We start from the raw sequence: 20,000 nt of genomic DNA, 5'->3' as shown, positions 1-20,000 counted from the left end.
CAAGTGTCCCTATTGGAAGATTTCCCCTTCCTCTTGTTCCAGTGACAGATAGATTTCCTATACATTTTTTGTCATGGCGACAATGGGGCAGAGACACGTCATTCTCGTCTAAAACTACAGTGATGGGCAGTGTTGTAAGTAATGGCGTTTAATTAAACGCCGTTACCTAACGCTGCCCTTTTGAGGGTAACTAGTAATCTACTATTCCCCTCTCGGCAACGCCGTTCCCATTACTTGGGCGGCGTTACCGGAATTACATTTACCGCGTGCGGGGGGGGCAGAGGGGGCCATGTCATGTGGAGCTGAATGAATTCGGAATTCACTGGTTGCTTTGGCCGCCCCGCTTGGCGTGTAGCAACCAGTGACGTCACATGCAGAGACTGGGAGCAGAGGGAGGTGGCCGACCACGGGACAGCGCCTGCGTGTCAGACTGCTCCCCTCCCTCCCTCCTCGTGTCACACACAGAGCTGGCAGCTGCTAGGGCTGAGCGGATGTATGGAGCCGGGAAGACGGGATGGGGAATTTCCCTCGACTGCAGCACTCTTCCCCGTCGACTAGTCTCACCTCCACCGGACTATAGTGCGCTGCTGTGAGCAGGGATACACTGAAGGTAAGCACTCACTTGTCACACTATGTTCCGTTACCTCAGGGGAGCGGGGATGGCTGGAGAGGAGAGTTGTGTGAAGTTGGAGTGCGGTGTATTACACTCAGCTGAGAGGAGTGCCGGTGTGTAGTGTGCTGTATACACCTTCTCTACTAACACAGGCTTACGGGCTCCAGGCGTGCCTCAGCTTGTCACCCTGTGCTGGGGAGACAGCTACGTCTCTGCAACGCTCTGCCCCCTTTTTTTCCTTTTTAAATAACAAACTGGTTTATACTTATTTGCTTTGTGCAATGGTAACTATAAGTTACAACACCATACAGAGCTATGTCCTCCCCAGGGGACAGCGCTGATTGGCCCAGAGCTGTCACATGTAGTGAGTCACCTCTCGCTCCATACATGGAAGTACTGGGCATTTCCTTCAGTTCCTGGCATGGAACAGATCAGTAGGGGAGTGAAGGAAAGGTAAGTATATGCTGCTGAGAATGAGGGGGGATAAAGAAGATCTGTTGTTTGCCCTGAATGTGAAAAGTCTAGGTCTGCTTTAAGTCTTGTCTAACCTGTTCTGCGTGTGATCTACAAACTTTCCAACGCAACTGCAGCTCCTGGTCCACAAACTGAGCAACCAGCACAAAGCGCAACCATACAAGCTGGCTTCACTTTTATTAACCACTTCCTTACTGGGCACTTAAACCCCTTCCTGACCAGAGGACTTTTTGTGATTCGGCACTGCGTCGCTTTAACTGACAATTGCGCGGTCGTGCGACGTGGCTCCCAAACAAAATTAACGTCCTTTTTTCCCCACAAATAGAGCTTTCTTTTGGTGGTATTTGATCACCTCTGCGGTTTTTATTTTTTGCGCTATAAACAAAAATAGAGCGACAATTTTGAAAAAAAAAAATAAAATTTTACTTGTTGCTATAATAAATAGCTCAATTTTTTTTTTAAGTTTTTTTTTTTTATCCTCAGTCTAGGCCGATACGTATTCTACATATTTTTAGTAAAAAAAAAAAAAAAATCGCAATAAGCGACTGGTTTGCGCAAAAGTTATAGCGCCTACAAAATAAGGGACAGAATTATTATTTTTTATTTTTTTTACTAGAAATGGCGGCGATCTGCGATTTTTATTGGGATTGCGACGTTATGGCGGACACATCGGACACATTTTTGGCGCCATTCACATTTATACTGCAATCAGTGCTATAAATATACACTAATTACTGTATAAATGTGACTGGCAGGGAAGGGGTTAACACTAGGGGGTGAGGAAGGGGTTAAATGTGTACCCTAATATTAGTGTTCTAACTGTGGGGGGGAGGGGGTGACTGAGGGGGTGACCGATCTGTGTCCCTATGTACAAGAGACACAGATCCGTCTCCTTTCTCCCCTGACAGCACCGCTGTCTGCGAGAGCCAGGAATGAGAGATGATCTCATATGTAAACATATGAGATCATCTCTCATTGGCCGCACAGATCGCCTAGGAAACGGCCGCTCCGATTGGCCGTTCACGGCGATCTGTGACTGGCTGTGTCCAAGGGACACGGCCAGCACAGCAGTTCCCCGCTGCGCGCGGGGAACGTGCAAAGGGGCGGCCGTAAAAAGACGGCCTGTTAGAGATTGGGAGCCGCGCTGCGGCCGTACAAAGTCGTACAGCCGTCAGCAAATGGTTAAAAAATGTTCTATGCAGCTTCACATCCAAACTGCCTGCTGTGTGCAGATTTCAATATGAATGCTAGCCTAGGGGCAACACACAGCAGTTTTCTGTTTCAATTGTTTTTTATTAAAGTTTTAGAAATGTAGTTGTACAATGAACAAAGAAGTAGAACATTTCACAATGGATTGTACAAAAGTTGCAATGCAGAGACAATAGACAATAGAATGCAAACACAGCAAGCTTTTATCACTACAGCCAGGTAGACTTAATTAGCACCTCAACAGTCTGTGTCCCCACATGAATGAGTCACTCTGCGATTGACCTGTTGGGGTCAGAATTAACCACCTGTAATATTTCAAGATATCCTGCAATGAATGAATTAGTTACTGTACCATCTGATGTAATCTGAGATATAATTTCTCAGTCATCCTATGCCCCTATTGGACATAGAATGACCCTAGACATAAGAGTCATTGGTGAAGCTGGCACAGGAGTACCCCGCATCCTTCAAAAGTCTCTGGGTATCACGGGCCATTCCGTTACAATCACATTGTCATCTAGTACATCAAATGAGCGAATGTCCGATTTAAAAGGCAGATTCATGAGAATGACTTTGTAATTTGGATTCAGCCCTGGTTCAGACTATAAACCAGGGTTTGACAAATTTGCTTGGAATCTAGGAGCCAGCTAAAAAAGTTAGGAGCCAGAAAACGCACCCCGTCCCGACGAGCTCGCGCGCAGAAGAGAACACATACGTGAGCAGCGCCCGCATATGTAAACGGTGTTCAAACCACACATGTGAGGTATCGCCGCGATTGGTACAGCGAGAGCAATAATTCTAGCCCTAGACCTTCTCTGTAACTCAAAACATGCAACCTGTAGATTTTTTTAAACGTCGCCTATGAAGATTTTAAAGGGTAAAAGTTTGTCGGCATTCCACGAGCGGACGCATTTTTGAATCGTGACATGTTGGGTATGAATTTACTCGGCGTAACATTATCTTTCACAATATAAAAAAAAAAAATGGGGATAACTTTACTGTTGTCTTATTTTTTAATTAAAAAAAAAAGTGTAATTTTTTCCCAAAAAAGGTGCGCTTGTAAGACCGCTGTGCAAATACGGCGTGACAGAAAGTATTGCAATGATCGCCATTTTATTCTCTAGGGTGTTAGGATAAAAAATATATATAATGTTTGGGGGTTCTAATTAGAGGGAAGAAGATGGCAGTGAAAATAGTGAAAAATGACATTAGAATGGCTGTTTAACTTGTAATGCTTAACTTGTAATACCAACGGCCACCACCAGATGGCGCCAGCTCACACAAGGAAGAGCTGGGGACTTAACCAAAAAAAAAAAATCGCACAGGAACTGCATTGCATTTCTGTTAATTTCCCATACGGTGCGATTTAAGTGCAGTGTGATCGGAATCCATTCATTTAGAATGTGAATAAATCGCACAGCCTCACATCAAAGACGTGCATGCAGAAATTTTGGAACCGCACTGCAACCAGACTGAATGGCTCTTTTGTACAATGCAATTCGGGTGACGGCAAACACACTGCGTTTGCGAACAGAGTTTGGGGTGTCAGTGCAGTACAGGAAACGTGGACTGATCGCGTAATTCCACACACAGCATTAGCGTGAACTGAGCCTCAATCTCATTTGTTATTACCCATAATTCATCACATGCAATAAAAGAACTCCCATGTTACACAGACATTGGTCCAAGATGTGGTGCTAGAGGGGTGTTGAGACACGGATCTTCACAGGTTATCAAAACGCAGACAAAGGGCTAGATTCAGGTAACTGCGCGCGATCTTACGGCGGCGCAGCGTATCATATTTACGCTATGCCGCAAGTTTGAGAGGCAAGTGCTGTATTCACAAAGCACTTGCCTCCTAACTTACGGCGGCGTAGCGTAAATGGGCCCGGCGTAAGCACGCGTAATACAAATGATGAGGGGGGCGTGTTTTATTCAAATTAATGGTGACCCCACGTATTTTACGTTTTTTACAAACGGCGCATGCGGCGTTCGTGAAAGAATCCTGGTGCGCATGCTCGAAATTCCGCCGTAACTCGTCATTGCTTTCGACGTGAACGTAAATTACGTCCAGCCCTATTCGAACGACTTGCGCAAATGACATAAAAAATTCTAATTTCGAAGCGGGAACGACGTCCATACTTAACATTGGCTGCGCCTCCTAATAGCAGGAGCATCCTTACGCCGAAAAAGCCTAATGTAAACATCGTAAATAAATTGCGCTGGCCGTACGTACGTTTGTGAATCGGCGTATATAGGTCATTTGCATATTCTACGCCGAAAACAACGGGAGCGCCCCTAACGGCCAGCGTAATATTGCACACAATTAAAGGCCGCCGTATTCAAGTTACATCGGCGGAGGAAGCTTATTTTTTGAACGTATCAGCCTTGGAGAATCGGCGTAATGATACGACTGCGCAGATTTGAAATTACAGCGGCGTATCTGGAGATACGCCGCCTTATCTGCTACCTGAATCTAGCCCAAAGTCGTTACTTGAGCTCAGCTGGTCACCATAAAGACGAGCCCCCCCCCCCATTCATCCGATTTGAGACATCCAAGTGTAATAGGCCAAAGAGAACCAAATAAAAATGTCCTCAGGAGTCCAGTCTTTATTGTTCAACTGGTTACAACAAGTAGGGCAAAGGACGTCTATAACGCGTTTCAAGGCCACACAATCCCCCCCCATCAGGGCCTTCTGCTATTTCTACAGTAAACACCAACACTGACTGTTTATAATATAATCTACACATCAGTCTGCCCAGGAGTACTGCCGAGTCCTTGCCATGTCACCCAGCCCTGAAGAAGAGGATGGTGTGCAGCGCCCCCGAAACGCATCGGCTGTCCTTTGCCCTGCTTGTTGTAACCAGTAAAATAAAGACTTTGGACTCCTAAGAAGGTTTCATTTGGCGCGCTCTTTGACCTATTACACAGATATTGGTGGCCGACCAATGAAACTCTTGCTGTGTATGACCGGTATAAACAACGTCCGACTTGTACCCACCAGGTCCCGTGCTCCATGTCGTAAACCCAGATCTCATCTCTTGGCAAATAGAAGTCATAGAATCCTCGAACGGGAGCGTTCTGCAAAACAAGCGGGAGAGATGAGGATACCAAACCTGGAGAACGATATTCTACAAGAGTTGGAATAAAGCCGCTCACTAACAGTCAGATTCTGATCGGTCAGATCAACTAAACGTCTCAACCAGAAGATGGGAGGGGCTCCCCCCAAATACACACAACAGTCTTTATCCACATCGGGGGACCCTTGAAAATGCTTTGTGGCCTCAGGGAACCCCGACTAAAAATTCTACAAGGATACATTAGTGTGATGATCAGTGGGAAGAATTACCCCTTTACAGAAAGAAAACAAGATCAATGATGTGAGTGGGAACTTATCTGAGAGGCAGAAAATGCTCATTGCTCAAGGAACCCCGAGCAACCTCCGGAGGAACCCCGAGCAACCTCCGGAGGAACCCCGAGAAACCTCCAGAGGAACCCCGAGCAACCTCCAGAGGAACCCCGAGCAACCTCCAGAGGAACCCCGAGCAACCTCCGGAGGAACCCCGAGCAACCTCCAGAGGAACCCCGAGCAACGTCCAGAGGAACCCCGAGCAACCTCCAGAGGAACCCCGAGCAACCTCCGGAGGAACCCTAATTGAGTTTTTTTTTTTTTTAAGGGGTTGTAAACCCTCTCTTTTTTTTTTAACCACTTCCATACCGGGCACTTATACACCTTCCCACCCAGACCAATTTTTAGCTTTCAGCGCTGTTGCACTTTGAATGACAATTGCGCGGTCGTGCTACACTGTACCCAAACTAAATTTTTATCATTTTGTACCCACGAATAGAGCTTTCTTTTGGTGGTATTTGATCACCTCTGGGATATTTATTTTCTGCAAAAAAATAAAAAAATGACCGAAAATTTAGAAAAAAGTTATTTTTTTTGTTTCCGTTATAAAACATTGTAAATAAGTAAGTTTTCTCCTTCACTGATGGGCACTGATGGTACTGCACTAACGAGCACTGATAAGTCGGCACTGATGATGGGCACTAATATGCGGCACTGATGGGCGGCACGGATAGGCGGCACAGATGGGCACGGATAGGCGGCATGGATGGGCGGCATGTATGTGTTGTACTAATGGATGCCAATCAGTGCCAAACAATGCCTGCCAATCAGTGATGCCCATTGTGGGCACTGATTGGCATCCATTGCGGGCACTGATTGGCATCAATTATTTGTGTCATCCCTGGTGGTCTAGGGTGGCATACCTTTGTTTTACATCCCTGGTGGTCTAGTGGCATCCTCAGATGGCATACCTTTGTTTTACATCCCTAGTGGTCCAGTGGGTATCCTCGGGGGGGCTGTGCTGATAATCGATCAGCACAAACCCCCCCCCCCCCATATCAGCGGAGCAGCCGATCGGCTCTCCTCTACTCACGTCTGACAGACGCGAGTGAGGAAAAGGAGAGAGAGAGAGAGAGAGAGAGAGAGAGAGAATCACATCCTATAATCTCTCTCTCTCCTTCCTCTGCTGTAAGAAGGGAAGGGATCAACCATGTAAACAATGGCACATGATTGATGTGATGACCAATCACAGTGATCACATGGTACCAGGCCGATTGAATCTGTACACCGTGTGTGTGTGTGGCGCGATGTCTAACGGCGGTTTGGTGCTCGGCGATTCTGAATGAGGAATGAATGAATCAGCTGCAGATCCATTCAGTTTCATGGACAATGGGATCATTTTTTAACCCTTTAGCCCCCCCTGCCACACACATACATTTCCTCTACTACACATCTGATCCAGTGGTGTCTCTATATGTAATGGGAATATTAATGCCCTCGCCACAGGCGATTGGCCCATAAAGGTGACAGGTCCTAGTCCAAACACACCTGAAATCATCACTAGTGACAGCCGTCTATGGAGGGGAGACATTTACTAACACTGGAGCACACAGAACCTGGTGCCGCTGTGCAAAGTAACCAATCAACTTCTAACTTCAGTTCTTTCAGAACCTGGGAGCTGATTGGTTGCTATGCACGGCTGCACCAGATTCTGTGTGCTACAGTTTTAGTAAAACCCCCCCCCTCTGTGTCTGAGGATTGGTGGCGCCCCCCTCTGTGTCTGAGGATTGGTGGCGCCCCCCCTCCCTCTGTGTCCGAGGATTGGTGGCGCACCCCCCCCTTTCTGTCTGAGGATTGGTGGCGCCCCCCCTCCCTCTGTGTCTGAGGATTGGTGGCGCCCCCCCTCCCTCTGTGTCTGAGGATTGGTGGCGCCCCCCCCCTCTGTGTCTGAGGATTGGTGGCGCCCCCCCCTCTGTGTCTGAGGATTGGTGGCGCCCCCCCCCCCTCTGTGTCTGAGGATTGGTGGCGCCCCCCCCCTCTGTGTCTGAGGATTGGTGGCGCCCCCCCCCTCTGTGTCTGAGGATTGGTGGCGCCCCCCCTCCCTCTGTGTCTGAGGATTGGTGGCGCACCCCCCCTCTGTGTCTGAGGATTGGTGGCGCCCCCCCCTCTGTGTCTGAGGATTGGTGGCGCCCCCCCCCCTCTGTGTCTGTTGGTGGCGCCCCCCCCCCCTCTGTGTCTGAGGATTGGTGGCGCCCCCCCTCTGTGTCTGAGGATTGGTGGCGCCCCCCTCTCTGTGTCTGAGGATTGGTGGTGCCCCCCCTCTGTGTCTGAGGATTGGTGGCGCCCCCTCTGTGTCTGAGGATTGGTGGTGCCCCCCTCTCTGTGTCTGAGGATTGGTGGCGCACCCCCCTCTGTGTCTGAGGATTGGTGGCGCCCCCCCTCTGTGTCTGAGGATTGGTGGTGCCCCTCCCTCTAGCTCTGAGGATTGGTGGCGCACCCCCCCTCTGTGTCTGAGGATTGGTGGCGCACCCCCTCTGTGTCTGAGGATTGGTGGCGCACCCCCTCTGTGTCTGAGAATTGGTGCCACCCCCCCTCTGTGTCTGGGGATTGGTGCCACCCCCCCTCTGTGTCTGAGGATTGGTGGTGCACCCCCCTCTGTGCCTGAGGATTGATGGTGCCCCCCCTCTGTGTCTGAGGATTGATGGTGCCCCCCCTCTGTGTCTGAGGATTGGTGGCGCACCCCCTCTGTGTCTGAGGATTGGTGGCGCCCCCCCCTCTGTGTCTGAGGATTGGTGGCGCCCCCCCCCCCCCTCTGTGTCTGAGGATTGGTGGCGCCCCCCCTCTGTGTCTGAGGATTGATGATGCACCCCCCCCCCTCTGTGTCTGAGGATTGGTGGCGCCCCCCCTCTGTGTCTGAGGATTGGTGGCGCACCCCCCTCTGTGTCTGAGGATTGGTGCCCCCCCTCTGTGTCTGAGGATTGGTGGTGCCCCCCCTCTGTGTCTGAGGATTGGTGGCGCCCCCCCTCTGTGTCTGAGGATTGGTGGCGCCCCCCCTCTGTGTCTGAGGATTGGTGGCGCCCCCCCTCTGTGTCTGAGGATTGGTGGCGCCCCCCCTCTGTGTCTGAGGATTGATGGCGCCCCCCCTCTGTGTCTGAGGATTGATGGTGCCCCCCCTCTGTGTCTGAGGATTGGTGGCGCCCCCCCTCTGTGTCTGAGGATTGATGGTGCCCCCCCTCTGTGTCTGAGGATTGGTGGCGCACCCCCTCTGTGTCTGAGGATTGGTGGCGCACCCCCTCTGTGTCTGAGGATTGGTGGCGCACCCCCTCTGTGTCTGAGGATTGGTGGCGCCCCCCCTCTGTGTCTGAGGATTGGTGGCGCCCCCCCTCTGTGTCTGAGGATTGGTGGCGCCCCCCCTCTGTGTCTGAGGATTGGTGGCGCCCCCCCAACCCTGCGGCTGTCCTGTGAATGGCCAGGAGAAGAGGAGGGGTCGGACCTCAGGTCATGTAAACAAAGCCTGCAGTCCCTGTAGGGTGCCGAATGATTGCAGAGACACACAGGTCTCCCTCTATGGCCAATCCTCGTATTATCTCCATTCATTCATCTATGGAGAGCAGAGAAGCTCCTCCCCCGGCTGTATACTGGGCTCTATACCGATATACAGCTCCCGCCTGTCACCTTGTATCCTCCCCACACAAACATCCGGGTCCCGTCACTGACGGCCACGTGACCGCTGCGCTCGGCCGGGACGCTGTCATCCGCCGGGCTCTCCGCCTCCTCCTCTACGCCATCTTCCTCGTCCTCCTCCACATCCGCGAGGGCATCCTCGTTCTCATCCGCCATCCCTCAACTCCTCCAGGTTCGTCACCGCACCGGTAGAAGTCCCTGCGCTGTACGTCACGGCCGTCCGTATTACGAGATCACGGAGCCGCCATGATGGATGAGGGCAATTGAAGGGCAACACAGCGCCACCTAGCGGCCAGCGCTGGCACTGCGCAGCACCATTGCTGGTTATTACATCTCTGACATTAGAGCAGTGCTGGTCATGATGGGGAGCGATTGTGAACGAGCACCCTGTAAAACAACACATTTAACTTTTTTTTTTGGGGGGGGGGGGCTTCAAGTATACACATAGATATAAAAATGTATTTATAATCTCACATTCCCTCTGTTCTCAGCTGCATAAGAGCTGGGGGGAAAGAAACAACGTATACTGAGCTTCCCGATGAATAGCTGGGGGGTGGTCAGGACACAGAAGCAATACAAAGAGAACAGGATCTTTCTAATACAAGTACATGGTACAGCAGCAGGGCTGGTGCTAGACTAGTTTGCACCCTAGGCAAGACCAGCTACTTGCTGCCCCCCCCCCCAGAAAAAAAAAGCTAAGTGAATTCAATAATTTTGGCACCAAAACTGGTCCAGGTGGACAGGAGAGGGGGTGCAGCCAGGTGGGGGGAGGATGGAGCCAGGTGGACAGGAATGGGAGGGTGCAGCCAGGTGGGGGGAGGAGGATGGAGCCAGGTGGACAGGAGTGGGAGGGTGCAGCCAGGTGGGGGGAGGAGGATGGAGCCAGGTGGACAGGAGTGGGAGGTGCAGCCAGGTGAAGGGAGGATGGAGCCAGGTGGACAGGAGATAGGGGTGGAGCCAGGTGAACAGGAGAGGGGGTGCAGCCAGGTGGGGGGAGGATGGAGCCAGGTGGACAGGAGTGGGAGGGTGCAGCCAGGTGGGGGGAGGAGGGTGTTGCCAGGTGGACAGGAATGGGAGGGTGCAGCCAGGTGGGGGGAGGAGGATGGAGCCAGGTGGACAGGAGTGGGAGGGTGCAGCCAGGTGGGGGGAGGAGGATGGAGCCAGGTGGACAGGAGTGGGAGGTGCAGCCAGGTGAAGGGAGGATGGAGCCAGGTGGACAGGAGATAGGGGTGGAGCCAGGTGAACAGGAGAGGGGGTGCAGCCAGGTGAACAGGAGAGGGGGGTGCAGACAGGTGAACAGGAGAGGGGGGTGGATGGAGCCAGATGGAAAGGAGAGGGGATGGAGCCAGGTGGACAGGAGGAGGGATGGAGGCAGATGGAGGGATTGAGCCAGGTGGACAGGAGGGGGGGAGGCAGCCAGGTGGACAGGAGGGGGGTGCAGCCAGGTGGAGGGGGTCACACACCAGTGATAAGGTCTGACTGGAAGCCTTCAACTCCAGCACTTCCCACACCCCCTGACAAGTTCTTACCTTACGGCACTTCTTTCCAGCTCACTCCACATGTCAGGCAGCGGGCGGCAGTCGGTGTCACCAGTCCCAAGATTAGGAGATGGGGTCTCCTACAGGCTGTGACTCACAGCTCACACACGTGAGGCCTCCTTTAGCTCCTCCACCGTTCAGCTGATCATTTGGTTCCACCCCCAGGCTGCAGCGGCCAGCCAGCTTTTCTTTGGGCTCCTCCAGGACAAGTGGCCCGGCGGCCTCGGCCCAGCGTGTGTCCTATAGTGGCCAGTGGTCGCCCCTGGCTCAGTCCAGAGAAAGGGGGGGGGGGGGGCTGCCTGCTCCTTCTCCGCGCCCAGTGACTCTGCAGCCTACCAGATGCAGCCATGCCCCGCATCGCACCAGCCTCTGGAGGGGACTCAGCGGCTGTGGCTGCTGCACCACTAGTGGGAGCACTGGCCCTGTACAGCAAGCAAAACCAGGAATATGATATGGGGCAACAAACACTTTAACCACTTGACCTCCGATTAAATTAACCCCCCCCCCCCATTCATGACCAGGGCATTTTTGTGGGGTCATTCAAGGCTCTACCCAAATGAATGTATGTCCTTTTTTTCCTGGTTAATCACTTTACCTCTGGAAGGTTTTACCCCCTTCATGACCAGCCCATGTTTTGCTGTTCAGCACTGCACTACTCTAACTGGCAATTGCTTGGTCATGCAACACTGTACGCAAATTACATTTTTATAATTGTTTTCACACAAATACAGCTTACTTTTGGTGGTATTTGATCCTCACTGGATTATATTATATATATTATATAAAACTGAACACCGGGATTTATTACTAGAAGGATTTAGAGGAGATAGTACTCTTGCACTATCTGTACTGGACACCGGGGGGCACTGCTGCAATCACCTTACACAGAAAAAAATGCAAAAAAAATAAAATAAAATAATAAAAATATTTCCATAGAAGGATTTTTATGCCTTTAATTAGTTTGTTTTTTACTGAAGACAATAAAAGAAAATATATTTATACATTAAAGGTTATCTTTAACATGCCTTTATTCTTAATAGCCCTACATATTATTTTTACAAGTAAGGATAAGAGAGGAGATTCCCCTCAAATTATATTACATTTTCAGAAGAGTCTGTTTATAAAATATTTGTTGTTTAGGCTGCGTGAATTGAGGCCGGAATTTCTGTAACAAATGAATTCCTATGATTGGCAGCCCCCTCTAGTGTCCAAAATACAGTATTCAGAAATACCCCAATGTGAAAATCTATTGCATTTTTGGCCACTACATGGAAACGATAATCATAGGAATGAATACATTACAGCCACAATTCATGCAGCCTGCACAAATGTGTACCATATTCATCCAACAAACATTTTCTCAATATACCCCCTGTGTGTTTTTATTCTGAGCAAATGTCTCAGCACAGGCTAAACGGAAGTTATAAACTGTATAACACTCTCCTAAATTACAAAACATATAAAATATATATTTTTCTGTATAACAATTAAAAAATACACTTGAAAACTGAACAATGTACAATATAATATGCAGACGGATATCAAATAAAGTGGAGGTTGCACCGACATGGCTGCTCAGTATCCAAGAATAGATAGGCGTGAGCTTCTATAAGATATTAGGGGGATGCAGACTTATAAAAGAAAGAACCAACAAAGCAGCAGTGTTGCCCATAACTAAAAAAAAAAAAAAAACAGTTTCCCACTATCATTATTATAGTACCAATTATATAATAAATCAGGTGTTAACATTGACCTCAGAGAGGGGCGTGTTTTCACTGAGCTTTATATTAATTTGTACAGTTGGAAATGTATGACAGTGTATCTTCAATGAAAATCTTGGTTGGATAAAAAAAAAAATATTAATACAAATAATATTATATATATATATATATATATATATAACGCAGGAATCTGATTGGTTACTATGGGAAATCATTTTCAGAATGACGATGCACCAAGAAAGGAAAACTGAACATTAATTATTCCTGAAGCTGAAGGCTCATTTACAAGTCCAGTGATCTGCCTTGATCAACACAGACTGAACACGATGACGCATAGAAAGCAATTGTTACTTATCTGTCCTGTTTACACCATACAGGTTGATTGCGTAAAAATGCAGTAAGTATTTATTTTTATGAAACACACCAAAAATGTGTGTCAATGCAACACGCCGATCATATTAAAAAAGATCTTAGAATTTCAAGCCTTGATGTAACCTTTATAGAAATGCAGTTTAACATGAAATGTGTTAAAAAATGCATGTCATTGTGCATCAATATTCATTCATTTTCTGTGCATTTTTATACACTTTGTAGTGTGAAGTATTGTTACTTTGATGTAAAAGAAAAGTATACCAATACAGATTGTATTTACGGTATGCTTTATGTTGAAAAAAAATCTGTGGCTGGGAATAGTAGAAGATACACTAGCTTACCAAAAGTATTGGGACACCTGCCTTTACCCACACATGAACTTTAATGGCGTCTTAGTCCGTAGGGTTCAGTATTGAGTTGGCCCACCCCTTGCAGCAATAACAGCGTCAACTCCTCTGGGAAGGCCGTCCACAAGGTTTAGGAGTGTGTCTATGGGAATGTTTGACCATTCTTCCAGAAGAGCATTTGTAAAGTCAGGCACATATGTTGGCTGAGAAGGCCTGGCTCACACTCTCTTCTCTAATTCATCCCAAAGATGTTCTATCGGGTTGAGGTCAGGTCTTTGTGCAGGCCAATCAAGTTCCTCCACCCCAAACTGGGGCCAGTCACTATACTGGGTATATATAAGGGTTTACAACCACTTTAAGATCCCTTAACAATAGGTACTTCCCTTGGGTAGACCTGGAAATTCACCTGAGGTCCACCATAGTACCCTGAATATATTGTATGGCTGGGGATTCAACCTGTCAGCATCCACTCAAAATATCCATTCTTGGTGCACTGTCCCTTTAGAGCCGATTCACACAGGGGCGGCACGACTTTGGGGGCGACTCGGCAAGGCGATCTCAAGACGACTTGAGAGGAGACTTTTGTATTGAAGTCAATGCAAGTCGTCCCGAGTCGCCCACAAAGTCGTACAGGAACCTTTTTCTAAGTCGGAGTGACTTGCGTCGCTCCTATTAGAACGCTTCTATTGAATAGAGCGGAGCGCGACTTGTCAGGCAGCTGAGTCGCCCCTGTGTGAACCGGCTCTAAAGCATAAAATAGTTGAATTTTTGTCAGTTTAAAACCAAACCTAATTGTTAAAGTAAACAGATTACACATCCGAGTAATTCAAACTGAGTATATGATATAAAAAAGCATCATCTGAGAATACCTTCAGTATGTGGACTATGTTCAACTATATGTTTAAATGATCATCTTACCAGAAATAAAGGCAACTAACCAAGCTTGGTTTAACCCTTCCCCTCTCGCCTCTCAATCCTTCCTACGAGTTACTGAGATCTCCCATCACTAGATCGGTCAGTAGAGAGGTTTTGAGTGGCAGTATGGGACCATCAAGCTAGATCCTTACAGGAAAAATGGATATTTACCTATGACTTGACTCACCCCATCCTGTCCCTAAAGCTTCTGTATTGGCCACTCTAGTGGTGGGTGGGCCTCATTAATCAAGTGTAGGTATGAGTATTGGGAGGAGCCAAGCTCAACCTATCCAGATACCGATATCATCGACTCTTCTAAACATTTTCACTGCAGTTGACGTCTATTGTGTATTTCTTCATCACATGCTCAGTTTGAATTGCCCATCTTTGTGACAAGTTTACTTTAAGGCTGGTTTCACACTGATGCATTTTTAGTGCATTTTGCAGATTTGCACCACAGAACGTGTTCCATAGGAAACCATGTTAAACGGACTATAGTGCAAACCTGCAAAAAGCACTAAAAATGCATAGGTGTGAATCCAGCCCAAGACAGGTTCTGTGTAATTCACATTTTTGCCCCCAAGCATAGCATTAGTAAATAGTGCAATCAGTGTCATCGTTCCCATCACAAGTGATCAGGTCTCATGGTTGACTTTATACAAACGCTTCTTCCTGCTCTGTCTGAATGTGGCTGCTGCCCAGTAGGTGACCCTCTTCCTGGCCTGTTCTAGCAGCTTCATGGGCAGGCAGGACATCTGGTTTTCCAATATGGAGGCGTTCTTCCCAATGGCATCCAGACACAAGCTTTACCAGGAAATAAAGAGAGAACTTAACAGGGCTGAACACACTCAATTCACGCACCATACATGATGAATTTACCTTACAAGATACTTCTAACAAGTTCTGGGAAAATGTCCTTCAGCACCCAAAGGTGAAAAGGCCAAAATGCCTCCCATGCACCCGTACATGAGCTGTAAATTACTTTGTATAGGTTGCAGGTTCTTCCCCTTTCTCAAGACGCCAACCTCTTCTCCCTACTTCCCGGGCCAGGCTGGCATACAACCAGTGCTAACCACACACTGCAGGATACCACTATGCAGGCTATGGTTTGGCTTGCCCTTCTATGGATCAGGACAATGTGGCCCAGGCTTTTTGGTTCCAATATTTTGGCATATTGTATTTTGACATTAAACTATTTTGCATCTTACTGGTCCTCAGACGTGGTGGCTGCATTCATTTTTCCAGACTTTTTCTCCTTTATTTGCACCTGTGATCCTGCCAGTAATACACTTCCTCCCTTAGTGCCGGTTCACACTACAGCGACTTGGGATCCGACCTGTGTCGCCCCAAGTCAGAGAAATTTCAATGAAGTGAATGAGGGCCATCTTAATGTACACTACTGATGTCGCTCTAACTTCAGAAAAGGTTCCTGTACTACTTCAAGGCAACTTGTAGGCAACTTGTACCCATAGATTTCAATGGAAGTTGCCTCCAAAGTCGGATCACTGTATTGAAGGGGTTGTAAAAGTAAAAATGTTTTCCCCTAAATAGCTTCCTTTACCTTAGTGCAGTCCTCCTTCACTTACCTCATCCTTCCATTTTGCTTATTAAATGTCCTTATTTCTTCTGAGAAATCCTCACTTCCTGTTCTTCTGTCTGTAACTCCACACAGTAATGCAAGGCTTTCTCCCTGGTGTGGAGTGTCGTGCTCGCCCCCTCCCTTGAGGGGGCGAGCAGAACAGTTAGGATGCTCTCTACGTTGCAGATAGAGAAAGGAGCTGTGTGTTAGTGGGCGTCCTGACTCTCCTGCTCGCCCCCTCCCCCCTCAAGGGAGGGGGCGAGCACGACACTCCACACCAGGGAGAAAGCCTTGCATTACTGTGTGGAGTTACAGACAGAAGAACAGGAAGTGAGGATTTCTCAGAAGAAATAAGGACATTTAAAAGCAAAATGGAAGGATGAGGTAAGTGAAGGAGGACTGCACTAAGGTAAAGGAAGCTATTTAGGGAAAAACATTTTTACCTTTACAATCCCTTTAAGACGGAGATTCGACTTTGGAGGCAACTTCCATTGAAATCTATGGGTACAAGTTGCCTTGAAGTAGTACAGGAACCTTTTCTGAAGTCGGAGCGACTTCAGTAGTGTACATTAACCACTAGCCGACCGCGCACCGTCATTATACGGCGGCAGGTCGGCTCTCCTGGGCGAGAGCCCGTAGCTATACGTCCTATCGTATAGCCGCCACTAGGGGGCGCGTGCGCGCGCTCCCCGCTCGCCCCCGACTCCCGTGCGTGTGCCCGGCGGGCGCGATCGCCGCCGGGCACACGCGATCGCTCGGTACAGAGCGGGGACCGGGAGCTGTGTGTGTAAACGCACAGCTCCCGGTCCTGTCAGCAGGGGAAATGCTGATCTTCGGTTCATACAATGTATGAACAGAAGATCAGTGTTTCCCCTAGTGAGGCCACCCCCCCCCACAGTAAGAACACACCCAGGCATACTTAACCCCTTCCCCGCCCCCTAGTGTTAACCCCTTCACTGCCAGTGGCATTTTTATAGTAATCTAATGCATTTTTATAGCACTGATCGCTATAAAAATGCCAATGGTCCCAAAAATGTGTCAAAAATGTCCGAAGTGTCCGCCATAATGTCGCAATACCGAAAAAAAAAATCGCTGATCGCCGCCATTACTAGTAAAAAAAATATTAATAAAAATGCCATAAAAATACCCCCTATTTTGTAAACGCTATAACTTTTGCGCAAACCAATCAATAAACGCTTATTGCGATTTTTTTTACGAAAAATATGTAGAAGAATACGTATCGGCCTAAACTGAGGAAAAAAAATGTTTTTTTATATATTTTTGGGGGATATTTATTACAGCAAAAAGTAAAAAATATTCATTTCTTTCAAAATTGTCGCTCTATTTTTGTTTATAGCGCAAAAAATAAAAAACGCAGAGGTGATCAAATACACCAAAAGAAAGCTCTATTTGTGGGAAAAAAAGGACGCCAATTTTGTTTGGGAGCCACGTCGCACGACCGCGCAATTGTCTGTTAAAGCGACGCAGTCCCGAATCGCAAAAAGTACTCTGGTCTTTGGGCAGCAATATGGTCCGGGGGGTAAGTGGTTAAGACGTCTATTTAGGGGGAAAAATGTACCTTTACAACCCCTTTAACTGAAGCAACTTTACGGGAAGAGAAAATAGTTTTCTCAGGCAAACCCCTCCATCCCACAGAGCTGATCATTGTTTGATTGGCCACTGGCATAGTTGCCTGTCCTGGAGGCGACTTAAAGTTGCCTCACAAAGTCGTGCCGACTTTCATGTCGCTGTAGTGTGAACCGGTACACACTTGTAGTTTTTATCGATGGAGGAACAGTGTTGTCACAAGTGTTAGGACTACAGAAGATCCCCTCTTTCTTCATCTAAATACCATAGGGAGGAAGTGTTTTGAAAACTGAGCATGGGTGGGGGAAATGCTTAAAAATGATATTGCAGAGAGCACAGCTTGCAAGCTCACTGGATTTCTGGCAGAATCAGCAGGTGTTTTTTGAACTTATCAAACAGATACAACAAAACGCTTTCAAGTGTATATTTACCAGACCAAAGGGGGAGAAATAAGAGAAATTCATAGTTCTGGGTTACATACCCTTTAATCTTACTTCTGTGTAATTCATTGCATCTACTGTAGGTATAATGCAGCTCATCAAAGAGCCACTGGCAGTTCCTGATGTCTGTGCAGTGTAATGTCCCTCTGCTCTCTGTTACTGATCACATTCACATTTCCAAGATTGGAGTCATTGGATCAGTGATTGGAAGAATGTCCTTACCGATCAGCCCGTTTTACATCAGCATTTATAGGTAAAGCCTCATACACACTACAAGTGGAACCTCGAATTGCGAGTAACGAGGTTTACAAGCGTTTCGCAATATGAGCGATTAAAAAAAAAAAAGAAATCCTGACTCGCTTTGCAAGCATTGTCTTGCAAGACGAGCAGGATTCAAGCCACTGGGGGTGCAGTACCACATTTGGCCAGAGGCGCCGGGGGTGCCAGTGATGCTCAGAGACCCTCAGAGAAACTCAAAGACACTCGGAAACACTCTGTTCCTGAGCGTCTCAGAGTAGTCTCTGAGCGTCTCCGGTGCCTCCGCACCTCTGACCACATGCGGTACTAAACAGACAAGCAGATGCGGAGTTAACATTTTTTTTTCTTTTAGCGGACGCTGCACCTGCTGATCAGTTTTTAAAGCAGCCCAGTAACCACTGCAGAACAGATATGCCCTTATTTGGTATCACTCCGCCTGTGACAGGAGGCGGAGCTATACAGGAAGCATCAGCTTATGCGGTTCTGCTCCGCAACCGCTTGCTTTCTCTGCCGCAGGCTTCATTCACATCACGGATGCTCTGGGATGACGGATCGGCGATACGCGATCTGGGCTTGCCAACCAGCCATTTCAGAGCAGAAAGTCACAGGCCACATCAGAGGGCTCCGCGGGCCACATGTGGCCCCCGGGCCACTGGTTAGGCACCCCTGATTTATAGGTACTGACATTTATAGGTAAAGTTGATCCGGGGAAAATCCGATTGCCTCTCGGGGGATCAGGAAGGAATTTTTTCCCCTACTGTAGAAAATTGGATTGTGCTCTGCTGGGGTTTTTTGCTTCCCTCTGGATCAACTGTGGGTATATAATTGTGTATATGGGATTGTATGATATATTTTTATTTTTTTATTTTTATGGTTGAACTGGATGGACTTGTGTCTTTTTTTCAACCTGACTATGTAGCACCAGCGGCTCCATGACGGCATCTGGCTGGACGCAATCAAGCTGACAATTTTCCACCTGGCTCCTTTGACAAAAGTAAACTGAACAATCGACTTTTGTCAAGCTGGGTGGTATCGATGGGGTGCTGAAAGCTCGAATTTTGGCTGATGCAGTAAAAATGAAAATAAAAAAAGTAAAAATTTGAGCCATGTATGGCAGGCTTTCGTTTTCAGCATGGAGTTTGGTGCCAATGATTCAGCATTAAAAATGAGGTTTGTAAAAAAAAAAAAAAAAATATGAGGTTTGTCATATTCTGGAAACACACATTTGTCTGATATAACAGTCAATGTACATAGAAAAAATCTGCAGAAGGGAGTAAACTTTCGCACCTGAGCAGAGAGTAGGGCTGGACCTGAAAGACGAGTAAATCATTACAATGACCCTACAAAAGACAAAACACATACAATATTCAGTTTTACAATCATGGTGCAAACACAACATATCAACAAGGAATGTATAGTATTACTTTTTAAACATACAAGTAAAAGCGATATAAATAATCTTATCAAACTTAATGATTTAAAAAAAAAAACTTGTTTACATATACACTATATTGTCAAAAGTATTGGGACGCCTGTCTCTACACACACACATGAACTTTAATGACATCCCAGTCTTAGTCCGTAGGATTCAATATTGAGTTGGCCCACTCTTTGCCGCTATAACAGCTTCATCTCTTCTAGGAAGGCCGTCCACAAGGTTTAGGAGTGTGTCTATGGGAATGTTTCACCATTCTTCCAGAAGTGCATTTGTGAGGTCAGGCACTGGCTCGCAGTCTCAGCACAAATTCATCCAAAATGTGTTCTATCTATGTGCAGGCCAGTCATGTTCCTCCACCCCAAACTCGCTCATCCATGTCTTTATGGACCTTGCTTTGTGCGCTGGTGTGTAGTCATATTGGAACAGGAAGGGGCCATCCCCAAACTGTTCCCACAAAGTTGGGAGCATGAAATTG

The 20,000-nt window shown here is 47.6% G+C and overlaps 1 protein-coding gene across 1 annotated transcript in view; it reads right to left on the bottom strand.

Annotated features, from left to right (window-relative positions):
* KLHDC2 (kelch domain containing 2) overlaps positions 1–9,577 on the bottom strand; it is a 27,225-nt gene extending 17,648 nt beyond the window's left edge. Inside the window, exons 1-2 of the mRNA XM_040334586.1 lie at positions 9,322–9,577; positions 5,299–5,378 (exon numbers count right to left, since the gene is read on the bottom strand). Coding sequence (XP_040190520.1) covers positions 5,299–5,378; positions 9,322–9,486 — 245 coding nt within the window. The 5' untranslated portion in view covers positions 9,487–9,577. The remainder of the gene's footprint in view (positions 1–5,298; positions 5,379–9,321) is intronic.
* Between the last annotated feature and the right edge of the window lie 10,423 nt (positions 9,578–20,000).

Source organism: Rana temporaria, unplaced genomic scaffold (genome assembly GCF_905171775.1).
Source record: "Rana temporaria unplaced genomic scaffold, aRanTem1.1, whole genome shotgun sequence".
In the NCBI taxonomy this organism is placed as follows: domain Eukaryota; kingdom Metazoa; phylum Chordata; class Amphibia; order Anura; family Ranidae; genus Rana; species Rana temporaria.
This window is presented reverse-complemented; position numbering and strand designations above follow the sequence as displayed.